The sequence below is a fragment of the Bubalus bubalis genome, chromosome 11 (genome assembly GCF_019923935.1).
Source record: "Bubalus bubalis isolate 160015118507 breed Murrah chromosome 11, NDDB_SH_1, whole genome shotgun sequence".
Lineage (NCBI taxonomy): Eukaryota > Metazoa > Chordata > Mammalia > Artiodactyla > Bovidae > Bubalus > Bubalus bubalis.
Window position 1 is genome coordinate 51,791,996 of NC_059167.1, and position 15,270 is coordinate 51,807,265.

A 15,270-nucleotide genomic window follows, 5' to 3' on the forward strand; every position below is an offset into this window, starting at 1 on the left:
CAGCATTGGTGGTATGATTTCTATAGTCACATTCTGCTGCATGAGTATAGGCCTGAATAGTGGAGGAGCAGGGTTTAACCAGAGCTGGGTTTTTGCCAAGTGAGTATGTTGAAGAGGGTCTAGGGAATTGAAGTTATGTGTAGATATACCTGTGATATAATAATGAGCCATAATATTTAAGTTACATGAAGAGGAGATGCAGATATAAATACATTGAAGAAAAATGTGACAGGATTTAGTGGATTGTAGGCCCTAATACAGTCAAAGAATTTTTGGAACCTGGTAGTAACAAAATTGTGTGATCATAGGGAATGAGTTTCTGACATAAGGTGGAATATATGATTTTTGTTGGAAAAGAGGTCAAGAAACAGAAAGGCCAGAATATTAGGTGGGTCATCTCTATGAGCATTAAAATTATGAAAAATTACAGCAGGATTTGTATCAGAGAGAGATAGTGAGCTAGGAATGAGAGAGATTGACCTAAAAGTTTGTAGAGAACTATAACCAGGTGGGTGAATAATGGGTAGTAGTGTATCATGGCATAGGTTTTAAAACTGAGTTTTAGGGAGGATAGGGGGAAAGAATGATCGTAAGGAACAAGTAGATATCTGCCACCAGCAGATTCACTGGTAAAGAAGTATAAGCGAGAAAGGAGCTATCACTTAAAAGGACTGCAGTGTCATCAAGGCAGAGCCAAATTTCATTTAGTCAGAAGGCGAAGGAAACATTAAGAAAAAACATTTAGTAGCTTTGTTGAGAGACCATGAGTTCCAGAAGATGTTGAAATTCAAAATAGGAATTTAGAAGTCATGGATGGGAAGATCCCCTGGAGAAGGAAATGGCAACCCACTCCAGTATTATTGCCTGGAAAATTTCATGACAGAGGAGCCTAGTAGGCTACAGTCCATGGGGTCGCAAAGTGTTGGACATGACTGAGCGAATGAGCACACACAAGTCTAAAGATTATATTTAAATCTGTGGAAACATGAGATCATTAAGAGAGAAAGAATAAAGAGAGAAGTGGGTGCAGGATTGTCTCCTGAAGTTTCCCAGCATGCCCAAATTGGGTAGAACAGTGTTTCTCAACCTTTTTTTTCAGTATTGTCCCCATAAGGAGCCTTTGAAGACATCTTTGTCCTAATCACTCCAGGAAATTTTAATACCACAGACATACTGTGTGTCTCTTCGTGCTCTATGGCCCTTTGAAGGCCACAAGAGCTTATAATATCTAAGATATTTTTGCCCCTACCCTCCCAGAATCAGTTTTTGCCCTCTTGTGGGGGCAGCATCACCCCTACTGAAATATATAGGTTAGAGGACAGAATGGTAAGGGAAGAAGTAGCCACTAAGAAAGGAGAAAAGCCAGAAGAGGGTGATTCAGTGAAGCCAAGAAGAGAAGAGTGCTAGGAGGGAGAATAAGAGAGTATTGAATACTGGAGAATATTCTCTACATAATTTGGCAACATGGAAGTTATTGTAACCTTCACAGAAACAATGTCAGTAGAGTGACGGGATGGAAATGAAATAGTGAGTTGAGGAGCATCTAAGAGATAAGTAAGTGAAGACTCAAATGCAGATAACTTCTGAGAAGTTTGTCTATGGATGGGTATGAGAAGTAGGTGAAAAGTAGGAAAAGGTTTAGTAGAGAACATGTGACTTATCTTGGGTTTTGTGGTATACTTAGAATCCTTGTAAAGAAGGTGGTATACTTAGATCCCTTGTAAAAAAGGAGAAAGATCGTTTTAGGGCTAGGTGTAAACTATTTTAAGCTCAAGCTCAAGGTAAAAAAATGTAAGGCATTTTTTTTCCTTAATTTTATTTATTTTTTGGGGTGGGGCTGTGTTGTGTCTTTGTTGCTGTGCAGGGTTTTCTCTAGTTGTGGTGAGTGGAGGCTATTCTCTAGCTGTGATGAGTGGGCTTCTCATCGCAGTGGCTTCTCTTGTGGGGCATAAGCTCTGGGGCATGCAGGCTTCAGTAGTTGTGGCACATGGGCTCAGTAGCACAGGCTTAGTAGTTTTGAGGCATGGCATCTTCCCAAATCAGGGCCCGAACCCCTGTCTCCCACATTGGCAGGCAAATTCTTTACCACTGAGCCACCAGGGAAACCCCTGTAAGACATATTTGGAAGAAGGGTGATTTGAGTACAATTTGAATGTGGTTGGTAACTCTGCATGTTACAGAAAGTTGGATTGGAGATTGGATTAGTAGGCCACAGCTAAACTGAGGAGTTTTGGAAGCCAGGCAGAGAAGTTTACTGTGGTAGGCTGCTTCATGTATTTTAGTTCAAGAGGAGTAAACAACATGTTAAGAGTAGTTTTTAGGATTGTCTGGTTGAGACCGATTAGGAAATAGTAATAGCAACTCAGATGTGGTCAAATATCAATAGATTTTTGAATGCCTAATATATATAGAAAACATATATTTTTGAGCCCAGTTTCCTATCCATTTCTTCCATATCCAACCACTATCCATCCTACTTTCTTTGTTCTCATATCATGACTAGAATCACCTAAACCTACACCACCTGGGCATAGTAGCCACTGGCCACAGGTGGCTTTTGAGCACTTGAGATATTGCCAGAGTGAACTGAGATTTTCTGTAAGTGTAAAATATATACTGGATTTCAAAGATTTAGCTCAAAAAAGAATATAACATATCAGTAATTTTTATAATGATTATGTGTTTAAATGATAATATTTTTAATATACTGCACTAAATATAGTATTAAAATTACTTTTACCTAATTCTGGGACTTCCTGGTGGCTCACTGACTAAGACTCTGCACTCCCAATGTAGGGGCCATGGTTCGATTCCTGGTCAGGGAACTAGATCCCACATGCCACAACTAAAGATCCTGTATGCCACAACAAAGATCAAAGATCTCAAGTGCTACAACTAAAACCCGGCACAGCCAAATAAATATTTAAAAAATTTTTTACCTATTTCATTTTACTTTTTAAAAATGTGGCTACTAAAAATTTGAGGTTGCATATGGCTTACATTATATTTCTATTGGACAGCGCTAACCTAAACTGTGATACGTCTCCACAGCTTCTTATTTCATCCTGGCTCTGCTCTCTGTGCTACCATAGACTGATATTGTTTACCTAACCTGTTCCTGCTGTTATTACCATCAGTCTACTTGCCTTTTTCTGTTCTGTCTTCTGGGACGAAATAAGCTCTTTTGCTGTTGGTTCCCGTACCTAAAGAATGCAGTTGTAATGGCAGAGACCCGTGAGCAGAAGCAGAAGGCATATGAATGGATGTAGGAAAAGATAAGACTGAAGTAGCAATAAAAGCATCATAAATTATAGTACCTCTGGATTTTATAGATGAGGTAACCAAAGCTCAGAAAGGTTAAATAATATGTGCTCTCTACCTGGGCACCTTCTAGTATTATTTTTTAAATGCTGAAAGGCTAGTATTCTCAAAAGTGTATCTCTTCTCCCTTTCTACCACTCAGGTGTGTATTTTAAATTTGTACTACTTGTCTCTATCTTCCTTTTTCTTTTTTCTTACCCAGCAAATATTTACTGATCACGTACTATGGACACATTGTTTGGAGTTGTCAACAATACAGTCAGTGTAACTGCACAAATGTACTCCACTGAGAAAATGTTAACATGGTATTTTTCTTGGAAAGAAAATAATTAGTACATCTTGGTATTTTAAATTTATCCAACTGCTATGTTGTAAAAAGTCCTAAAGAAGCAGGACATAGAGATTTTTTTAAATTATAGGGAAAAGAAAAATTGATGAAGAAATGTTTAGATCTGGGGTAGGTGAAGAGGTTTGGAAGTCCTGGGTGAGGCTGGGTGAGGGTACTCATCTACTAGGAATAGCATGAAAGTAATATGATCCTAATGGGAGGTGGGGGAGAAGTGAGCAAGAGTGATGTGAGAAGAGAGGTTCTGGAAACCCTGCCTTGCCAAAAATAAAATTTATTCAAGGCCATTTCTGCCAGAACTAACTGTTTAGTTTTCTAAGCTATTTGGATTTTGTTCTCTTGAGATGACTAAAGTTCTCTGGAGGAACCAGAGACATTTTGCATTAATAAGCAAGCACTAGTAGAAATATTGTAAAAGAAAACATTGAAGACTTTCCTGTACCCAGATGAGGAACCATGGGGAATGGGAATTTTGACCTGTGGGTCAGGAATCTGACTGTGGCCGAGTGACTCTCGTTTAAAGTCTCTTACACAGTTGCAGTCAGTGTGTCAGTTGGGGCTGCAGTCTTATCTCCAGGCCCAGCTGAGGAAGATCTGCTTCTAAGCTTACTTACTTGGTTGTTGACAGGATTCAGTTCCTCACAGTTCCTCACATTGGACTGAGGTCCTCAGTTTCTCACTGACTGTGGCCAGAGGCCTCCTTCAGTTGCTTGCCACGGCCTCTCCCATAAGGCAGCTCAGAGCATGACACGTGGCATTTTTCAGAGTGAGCAAGTGAGAGAGCACCATAATGAAAGACACAATATTTTCTTTTCTAATTTTGTAAGTGACATTTCATTAATTCTGTTGTATTTTGTTCACTGGAAGTGAGTCCAGTCCACAGTCAAGGGAAGGGGATTATACAGAGGTATGAATACCAGGGAGTAGGGTCCGTCAAAGAGGCTGCCTCCCTTAGTGAGGCCATTCTTTTCTTGTCAAAATCTTTTCTGACCTCAGGAAAAGAGAAGTTGCTTATCTGAGTCTTTCCCAATAATTATTATACTCTTAACATATAAGCTTTAATCTATGATAGCATACCTAGGGTCATTTAGTATTGAATTATATAATATTCTGCATCCTGACCCTGCTAAAATGTTAGAAAAACACACACTACAGTGTTTTATAAGGATAATTACAGAACTTAAATGAAATATAGGATCAAAGTATAGCAAATATGATCTCAATTATTTGCGTAAATAATGTATAAAATTTACTCAATGTAGTTTTCAGTTAAGTGCTATATTAAAATTTCAACATGTAAATATACAGTGTGCCAGTTATAGTAAGGTTTAAAAAATATTTGTTAAATATACTTGCTTATATATTTCTGTGAATGAATGAATTTAGTATTTTTGGAGTTCCTTTACCTTTGGCAGAATAAAATTGTTATTAGATTTTGCTGTCTTAAAATTCTAAATAAACCCACAGATAATAATATATTGATGTTTATAGGAATTCTTTGATTATCAAAATTGGAGAGATTGAAAGAGTACTGGCTACAGTCTTTGGAAGTTTATTTTGAATTTGAAAATAAAAGTTATATAAAAGCAATTTATCAACTTGTTAGTGGTTTGGGAGGCTGAGAAGCTGGTTATATCACTGTTTATATAAAAATTAATTCCAGATAACGTAAAGACTTAAACATTAAAAAAAAACCCATAAAATTACATGAAGAAAGTATATGTGAATGTTCATATACTCTGAAGAGGTGAAAATCTTTCTAAACATAACGTCAAGCTCAGAAGCTGTAATAGAAGAATATGACTATATTAAAATTAAATATTTCTATGCAGTGAAAAATAGGCAAAAAAGCACCATCATAAAGTCAGAAGCCAATATGGAGAAAAAAATAGTGTACCACACATTTAACAGGAAATGTTCTCATTTCTCTAATTGAAAAAGAGTTTTTATAGTTCAACAGTTCAGTTCAGTTCGGTCGCTTAGTCATGTCCGACTCTTTGCAGCCCCATGAATTGCAGCACACCAGGCCTCCCTGTACATCACCAACTCCCGGAGTTCACTCAAACTCACGTCCATCGAGTCAGTGATGCCATCCAGCCATCTCATTCTCTGTCGTCCCCTTCTCCTCCTGCCCCCAATCCTTCCCAGCATCAGAGTCTTTTCCAACGAGTCAATTCTTCACATGAGGTGGCCAAAGTACTGGAGTTTCAGCTTTACCATCATTCCTTCCAAAGGGCTGATCTCCTTCAGCATGGACTGGTTGGATTTCCTTGCAGTCCAAGGGACTCTCAAGAGTCTTCTCCAACACCACAGTTCAAAAGCATCAACTCTTTGGCGCTCAGCTTTCTTCACAGTCCAACTCTCACATCCATACATGACTACTGGAAAAACCATAGCCTTGACTAGACGGATCTTTGTTGGCAAAGTAATGTCTCTGCTTTTGAATATGCTACCTAGGTTCATCATAACTTTCCTTCCAAGGAGTAAGCGTCTTTTAATTTCATGGCTGAACCATCTGCAGTGATTTTGGTGTATAGGCAGGCAATTTGAAGAAAAGTGTATATAACTAATATATATTTTAAAAAGCAAAACATAGATCAAAAGGTACTGCATATATTAAAATGATGCTATATAAATTTAAAAAGTGTCACGTATACTAAAAGTCATTTATATATAAAAAAGGTGATACCAAATAAAAATACATGTATAAAAAGATATCAATTTGGAGGGGTGAATAGTTGGTTTACAATAGTTTCAGATGTACAGCCTAGTGATTTGGTATCTTTACAGATTATACTCCACTTAAAATTATACAATAGTGGCTATAATTCCCTGTGCTATACAATATATCCTTGTTGCTTATCTATTTTATACATAGTACTTTGTATCTCAATTCCATACCACTTTCTTGCCTTTCTCCTTTCCCTCTCCCTACTAGTAATCACTAATATATCAATTTCTTAAATGCAAAAAAGTTTTTGTTTACTTCTAAGAAAAACAACATTCAGAAGACTGATAATACCTATTCTTGGAAAGGTATTGGGGTAACAATTATATTGCTGATATCCGTGAAAAAGACTGATAACACCCATTCTTGGAAAGGTATTGGGGTAATAATTATATTGCTGATATCCGTGAAACTTTGTAAAGCCTTTTAGAGTTTTATTGTAGTGACATGGAAAGATGCTCATGAAGGAAGAAAAATAAATTCAAAACATAGGATGTACGCTGAAAAAAATATGAGATCTTAGCTAACAGTTAACAGTGATTTTCTCTGATAATTTTCTCTGAATAGAATTGGGCGGGGGCTCTTTTTTATGTTACTTATTGTTACAGATTATAATTTAAATACATTACCTTTGTAATTAGAAAAAAAGTGATATTTTTAAAAGGCAACTTTACAATTTCTTTTTACAGGAGATTACATGCTTGATACAAAGCCAAAAGAAATTTCAGAAATTCAGCGTTTAAACTATGAGCAGGTAACAACCCAATTTTTGTTATATTAAAATAGGTAATTTGCCCTTATGCATATATTCATTGGTCACTATCAATGGCTTTTCAGGCATATTCTTTGTTTTCTTTTTTTTTTACGCACTTTTAAAAATGTAAAAACCATTTTCAGCCCATAGCCATATTTGACCCACAGGCCATACTTTGCTTATCTCTCTTTTATATGAACCTATATATAGTCCATGGGGTCACAAAAGTTGAATACGACTTGGTGACTAAACCATATAACATGAAGAAAGAAATATGGACACCATTCTACATACCTATGAAGAATCATGACCTAGTATTTTCCTTGAAAAAATTGACTTTCAAGTGAATTGAATTTGTTATTGATTCCTCTTCCCTCATTTGTTTATATTTTACAATTAAGTTATATTTTGGAAATCATTCAGCAAATGATGTCTAGGGTATGCCATTAGGACTAAATCTTCTATTTCATAGTTTCAGTGTGTTTACATTGTTTGGCACATTCTTTTGAGATACTATTCTGTAATATAGGTGGGGACCACTGGGCTCAAAATTATTGGAGCTGGAAGAAAGCAAGAAGAGCTTCATTTTCTTCAGTATTCTTCCTTTGTTTGACAAAAGAAGGCAAGAAGAACACAGGTTCTTGCAGTGGAAGAAGTATCAGCCAGGGAAGAAACATATCATTGGAACTTTTGTTTGAATGTGTTTACATTGTTTGGCATGTTCTTTGGAGATACTATTCTGTAATACATGAGGGGACCACTAGGCTCAAAATTACTGGAGCTGGAAGTAAGCAAGCAGAGCTTCATTTTCTTCAGTATGCTTCCTTTGTTTGACAGTAGAAGGCAAGAAGAACACAGGTTCTTACAGTGGAAGACGTATCAGCCAGGGAAGAAACATATCATTGGAACTTTTGTTTGAATGTGTTTACATTGTTTGGCATGTTCTTTGGAGATACTATTCTGTAATACATGAGGGGACCACTAGGCTCAAAATTACTGGAGCTGGAAGTAAGCAAGCAGAGCTTCATTTTCTTCAGTATGCTTCCTTTGTTTGACAGTAGAAGGCAAGAAGAACACAGGTTCTTACAGTGGAAGACGTATCAGCTAGGGAAGAAACATATCACTGGAACCTTTATATAAGTTCACTTTCAAAGTAACCCTTATTACGTACTTTCACCAGTGTCCAGATAGCAAAAAGAAAACTCATTTCAATATTGCAAAATTTCTTGAATTTGAATGTTAGATAATCTAGTCCTAATAAGATCGAAAAGCTAGTATGTTACATTGAATCACTGTGTAAGGTAGGAAATCTGTGTGCGTGTTAAGTCGCCTCAGTTGTATCCTACTCTGTGCAACCCCATGGACTATAACCTGCCAGGCTTTTCTGCCCATGGCATTCTCCAGGCAAGAATACTGGGGTGGGGTGCCATGTTCTCCTCCAGGAAATCTGTAGTTAAAGCCAAATAGGTATACTAAGTCATTTCAGTTCTATTGGAATTCGTAACTTAAAGCAAGGATTTCCAAACATTTTTCACAGTAGAAACTTGTTTTCAAATGAAATCTTATGTTAACCTTCAATTTATAAAGCCAGTGAATATTTTATAAGTGTAAAGTGATATGGTTAAACTTGTATCATTTATCAAGTTTGTATCAGTTCTTATTGAAATCAGTAAGGCTATTAATACAAAAACTTGAAATTAGAAATTACAGATCATAGTTGTAGTTTCATATCAACCTCAAAATTTAGTCCATTTCTGTTGCACAGACCTGAGAAAATCTTGAGTGCAAAGTATTTACAAATGATACCAGCACTTTGTTTCAAGTCTTGTCTTGCAGTCTCAGGATGTGCTTCCATTAAGATGATTTGGACTCTTGAAAAACGACTGGAAGTTTTGTTTCAAAGTTGAAACAAACACTGATAGCCACTTGCATTTCTTATCAACATGTCAGACAAAAAGTACCGTGTTTAAAATAAGTTCTAAAACTATAAGGTATTGTGATTGAATTACCATTCGTTTTGAGAATAGTATCTTCAGTTCAGTTCAGTTCAGTCACTCAGTCGTGTCCGACTCTTTGCAACTCTGTGAACCACAGCATGCCAGGCCTCCCTGTCCATCACCAACTCCCGGAGTCCACCTAAACCCATGTCCATTGAGTCAGTGATGCCATCCAACCATCTTATCCTCTGTCGTCCCCTTTTCCTCCCGCCCTCAATCTTTCCCAGCATCAGGGTTAGTGCCAAGCTGATAAAATTGAGTCTAAGCTGGTATTTAATGCTCCACAGGTATGGTATAACAATAATCTTTTTGTATAATTTTGTGTGAGCAGAAATGTTCAAGCCTAAATTTGAAAAGACCAGTGCAGAACTTCAGTCTTCCTGATTTAAAATCCTTACCAGAAGTTGCAATATAAACAAAATACTATATGTTTATGACAGATTTTTATATGACTGCAAATATATTTTAAAAATATATCTTATGTTTAAATTTAAAATTTCACCACATTAACAGTACCTTTAAGAAAAATTCTAAGAAGCAGTTGAACTATTGGCTTTAAAGAAGTAGTAATCCTTTTATCAGCACCCTTCCCTAATTTATATTTTATGTTAATTATCATAATATGAATTTAGGAACAAAATGGCAAAATACTCTTTCAAACTCTTTGTTTATAGATTTATTTATATCAGTTTTATTCTTTATGGAGATTATTAGTTATATTAATTTAGTGATTTTAATATTATATAATCTATTTTAAATGTAGAAGATATATATAGGTGTAAACTTGAAATTATATTCCCCCTTGAAGAAAATTGGGTGATTGGCAACCAAGAATTTAACAAATAGCAGAAAAAATCAGTAGTAGTAAATCCGCAGTCCTACAGTGGCTCATATTCATTCATATTTTCCCACATTCATCATTGTTATGGCTTTAGGCAAAGTTTTAAAACACTGAAAGGAAAAAAATGTGAGCTGATTGTTTTCAAAGGTTCAACTTTAGGGAAGACTGAGAAAATAAGTGTTTCAGGGTATTACAATTGTTAGAGAGAGGTGAAACGGAAAAAACCCAAAAACTCTATAATAGTGTTATCCTGTTGTAAATTCCTCACTCATAAATTTAAAACATTTGATTAATTTCTGTTTTTAGTCTGTGTTGTCTCTTATGATAGAATTTTGTAAGTTAACTGGTAAAACTTTTCTTATGACCTAAATTTGTCCTTTCCAGATTTCAGAGAGTCCCTAATTGTAATATAAAAGGGTTTATTTCATGTTCAGCCATTCTACTATTAGCCCTCCAGTAGGCTATAGTCTATAGCCTATTTTATATCTTTAGTATGTAGCACAGTATCTGATTAACAGTATAGATCTAATAAAATTTTATCAGATTTTCTATATTGAATTTTATTTGTTCCATCAGATATACCCTCTATACTTCTGTCCATATTTAATATATTAAAATGCTTCAGTTCAGTTCAGTTCAGTTGCTCAGTCGTGTCCGACTCTTTGCAACTCTGTGAACCGCAGCACGCCAGGCCTCCTTGTCCATCACCAACTCCTGGAGTTCACCCAGACTCACGTCCATCGAGTCAGTGATGCCATCCAGCCATCTCATCCTCTGTCGTCCCCTTCTCCTCCTGCCCCCAATCCCTCCCAGCATCAGAGTCTTTTCCAATGAGTCAGCTCTTCACATGAAGTGGCCAAAGTACTGGAGTTTCAGCCTTAGCATCTTTCCTTCCAAAGAAATCCCAGGGCTGATCTCCTTCAGAATGGACTGGTTGGATCTCCTTGCAGTCCAAGGGACTCTCAAGAGTCTTCTCCAACACCACAGTTCAAAAGAAAAACATGTTTTAAAATAGTCTTCATTACACACTTACATGACCATGTTTAATGAGAAACCTGGTATGGACAGAATGACACTGATTTGACCAATAAGCCTTTGTGATTGAGCCTCTTTTTCACAGACTTCACCTCCCACCATTTACACTGATACAGAATTATTACCCAAAGTCCATAGTTTACATTAGGGTTCACTCTTGGTGTTTATACATTCTTTGAAAGTGTCTCAGTCATGTCAGACTCTTTACAACCCCAGTGGACTATATAGTCCATGGAATTCTCCAGGCCAGAATACTGGAGTGGGTAGCTGTTCCGTTCTCTAGGGGATCTTCCCATACATTCTTTGGGTTTTGACAAATATATAATGACGTGTATCACCATTATAGTATCATACAGAATAGTTTCTCTGCCTTAAAAATCCTCAGTGCTTTGCCACTACATCCCTCCCTCCTCCACTGATCTTTTTACTGTCTCCATCGTTTTGCCTTTTCCCATTGTTTGTGTCATGTGGAATCATACAATACATTTCATATTGGCTTCTTTCACTTTGTAATGTACATTTAAATTTTTTCCATGTCTGTTCATGGCTTGATAGCTGATTTCTTTTTCTTTCTTTTGTTTAAATTGTGGTTAAAAAAACATAAAATTTACTCTTAACCATTTTTTTTTTCTCTTAACCATTAAGTGTAATGTTAACTGTATTTATATTCTTGTGTAACAGATCTCTAAAATAGTTTCATCTTGTAAAACTAAAATTCTATACTAATTGAACAACTCCCCAGATCTCCTTCCAGCCCCTGACAACTACCATTTTACTTTCTATTTCCATGATTTTGACTACTCTAGATATCTCATCTAAGTGGAGTCACATAATATTTGTTCTTTGCAGTGGCTTATTTCACTCAGCATAATGTCCTCAAGTTTCATCCATGTTGTAACATGTAATAAAATTTCCTTCTTTATTCCATTGTGTGTGTGTGTGTGTGTGTGTGTGTGTATATATATATATAAAACATGTTTGCTTTATCCATTTTTCTGCTAATGGACATTTGAGCTACATGCACCTCTTGGCTGTTGTGAATAATGCTGCAGTGAATATAGGTGTACACCTATGTCGTTAAGATGATGCTTTTGATTCTTTTAGGAATATACCTGGAAGTGGGAGAGGCCTTTCTCTTTGACTAGAAACTTTTGTCTTTGAACTTCCTGGTCTAAACATAGATCCCTCTCCCCTCTCACTCTGTATACCTTTATCCTATCCAGTTCTTCTTATTAATACTTAACTTTATATTATAATTTATGTATTTTTCTCTCATTAGTAGACTGTTAGTTCCATGAGATTAAGAACTTTGTTTTGTCCACTGTTTTATCTTTAGAACTCATATTTAATGCCTGTAACATAGTTCAGTGCAATCGCTCAGTCCTGTCCAACTCTTTGCAACCCATGGACTGCAGCACGCCAGGCTTCCCTGTCCATCACCAACTCCCGGAGCTTACTCAAACTCATGTCCATTCAGTTGGTGATACTATGCAACCATCTCATCCTCTGTTGTCCTCTTCTCCTCCTGCCTTCAATCTTTCCCAGAATCCGGGGCTTTTCAAATGAGTCAGCTCTTCACATCAGGGGACCAAAGTATTGGAGTTTCAGCTTCAGCATCAGTACTTCCGATGAATATTCAGGACTGATTTCCTTTAGGATGGACAGGTTTGATCTCCTTGCAGTCCAAGGGACTCTCAAGAGTCTTCTCCAACACCACAGTTCAAAAATATCAATTCTTCAGCTCTCAGCTTTTCTTTATAGTCTAACTCTCAAATCCATACATGACTACTGGAAAAACCATAGCTTTGGCTACACGGACCTTTGTCGGCAAAGCAATGTCTCTGCTTTTTAATATGCTGTCTGGGTTGGTCATAGCTTTTCTTCCAAGGAGCAAGCGTCTTTTAATTTCATGGCTGCAGTCACCATCTGCAGTGATTTTGAAGCCCAAGGAAATAAAGTCTCTCACTGTTGCCATTGTTTCCCATCTATTTGCTGTGAACTCATAATCTTAGTTTTTTGAATGTTGAGTTTTAAGCCAACTTTTTCCCTCTCCTCTTTCACTTTCGTCAACAGGCTCTTTAGTTCTTCTTCACTTTCTGCCATGAGGGTAGTGTCATCTGCATATTTGAGGTTATTGATATTTCTCCTGGCAATCTTGATTCCAGCTTGTGCTTCATCCAACCCTGCATTTCACATGATGTACTCTGCATGTGAGTTAAACAGGATGGCAATATATATCCTTGATGTATTCCTTTGCCAATTTGGAATCAATCTGTTATTCCATGTCCGTTTCTGTTTCTTCTTGACCTGCATACAGGTTTCTCAGGAGGCAGGTAAGGTGGTCTGGTATTCTCATCTCTTTAAGAAATTTTCACAGTTTGTTGTGATCCACACAGTCAAAGGCTTTGGCGTAGTCAAACTAGGAATCAAACCTGGGTCTCCCACACTGTGGGCAGACTCTTTACCATCTGAGCCACCAGGGAAGCCCCTTAAACATAGTAGGTACTTAAAAATGGAAAGGATGAATAAATTGGATAAAGTGGAAAATTTGTAGTAAATGTACTTGTATTTAAATATCTTTTTTTGTTGTTGTTTTTCTCATTTTTTTCTCTTCCCCTTTCTATTTTCAGAATATGAGTGATGCTATGGCAGTATTGCACAAACTACAGACAGGCTTGGATGTAAATGTAAAATTCACTGGTGTTCGAGTGTTTGAATATACACCAGAATGCATAGTATTTGATCTTCTTGATATTCCTTTGTATCATGGATGGTTAGTGGACCCTCAGGTAAGTACAAAATATTAAATTATATGAACACAAATGTAGTAAAAATTTATTAATTTGGCAAAGGAATCTAGGTTTACATTTTCTGATATTTATATTTTTGTGTTTTTATGTGGAATTAGCCACATTGTGAGGTTAAGAGCACAGTCCTCTAGATTGCTAAATCTGCTCAAGACTTCTGACTATAATTTCATGGAGTTAGAGGCCAGCTACAGAGCTGAGTGCACATCCTCACCAACACCTGTTATTGTCTATGTTTTTGATTGTAGCCATCCTAGTAGGTGTAAAGTTGTATCTCATTGTGGATTTGTTTGCATTTCTCTAATGACTAATGTTGATTATCTTTCCATGTGCTTATTAGCCATTTGTATATCTTTAGAGAAATATCTGCAAATCTCTTGGCCAGTTTTAATTGGGCTATTTGTCTTTTTGTTACTGGGTTCTAAGAGTTTTTTCTATATTTATAATATATAAAGTATGTAAGTATAAAGTATAAACTTTTAGTGCTTACATTTAGGAGTTTGATACATTTTGAGTTGATTTGTGTATGTGGTTTGGGGAAGGAATCCAACATTATTCTTTTGCATGTGGATATTCAGTTGTCTCAGTCTCATTTGTTGAAAAGATTATTCTTCCCAGCAGTGAATTGTCTTGGCACTCAGAATGATCTTTGTGAAATAAATCCTCCCCTTTATCCCTGCACCCTACTCCTTTCATCAGAAGTCTCCATTGTAACTAGAATAAGATACAAAATCTTTTTTTTTTTTTTTCAATTTTTATTAGAGTATAGTTGATTTACAGTCTTGTGTTAGTTTCAGGTTTACAGGGACATGTAGTCAATTATACATATATCTGCTCCTTGTTAGATTCTTTTCCCATATAGGCCATTATAGAGTACTGAGTAGAGTTCTTTATACTATACAGCAGGCCCTTATTACTAATTTATTTATATAAAGTAGTGTACATATGTCAGTCTCTCAGTCTCCCAATTTATCCCTCCTTCCCCTTCCAGCCCGGGTAATCATGAGTTTGTTTCCTACATCTGTGACTCTCTGTTTTGTAAATAAGTCAATTTGCACCATTTTTTTTTAGATTCCATGTATAAGTGATATCATATATCTTTCTCTATCTGACTTACTTCACTTAATATGGCAATCTCTGGGTTCATCCATGTTGCTGCAGATGGCATTATTTCATTCTTTATAATAAGATATAAAATCTTTATTAGAATTTTTATGATACACTGCATAATCTAAACTCTGCCTCATGTCCAACTTCGCACCTTTTTACTGGCCTCCAACAACACCAGCTGCCTTGCTATTTTTGAGATATACAGAGCTTGTTTCTAGCTCAGGTTTTTGTACTAGCTGATTGCCCACTATGGAACACTGTTTTCCTGCCCTAACACATTGTTCTCCCAGATCTTTCCATTTCTGGTCTCATTATTCAGGTCTTAGATCAA

At 36.5% G+C, this 15,270-nt stretch overlaps 1 protein-coding gene across 2 annotated transcripts in view; it reads left to right on the plus strand.

Moving 5' to 3' along the window:
- MINDY2 (MINDY lysine 48 deubiquitinase 2) overlaps positions 1–15,270 on the plus strand; it is an 82,325-nt gene that overhangs the window by 22,834 nt on the left and 44,221 nt on the right. For both annotated transcript variants that reach the window (XM_025295679.3, XM_025295678.3), the window contains exons 3-4: positions 7,085–7,149; positions 13,653–13,811. In XM_025295679.3, coding sequence (XP_025151464.3) covers positions 7,085–7,149; positions 13,653–13,811 — 224 coding nt within the window. The remainder of the gene's footprint in view (positions 1–7,084; positions 7,150–13,652; positions 13,812–15,270) is intronic.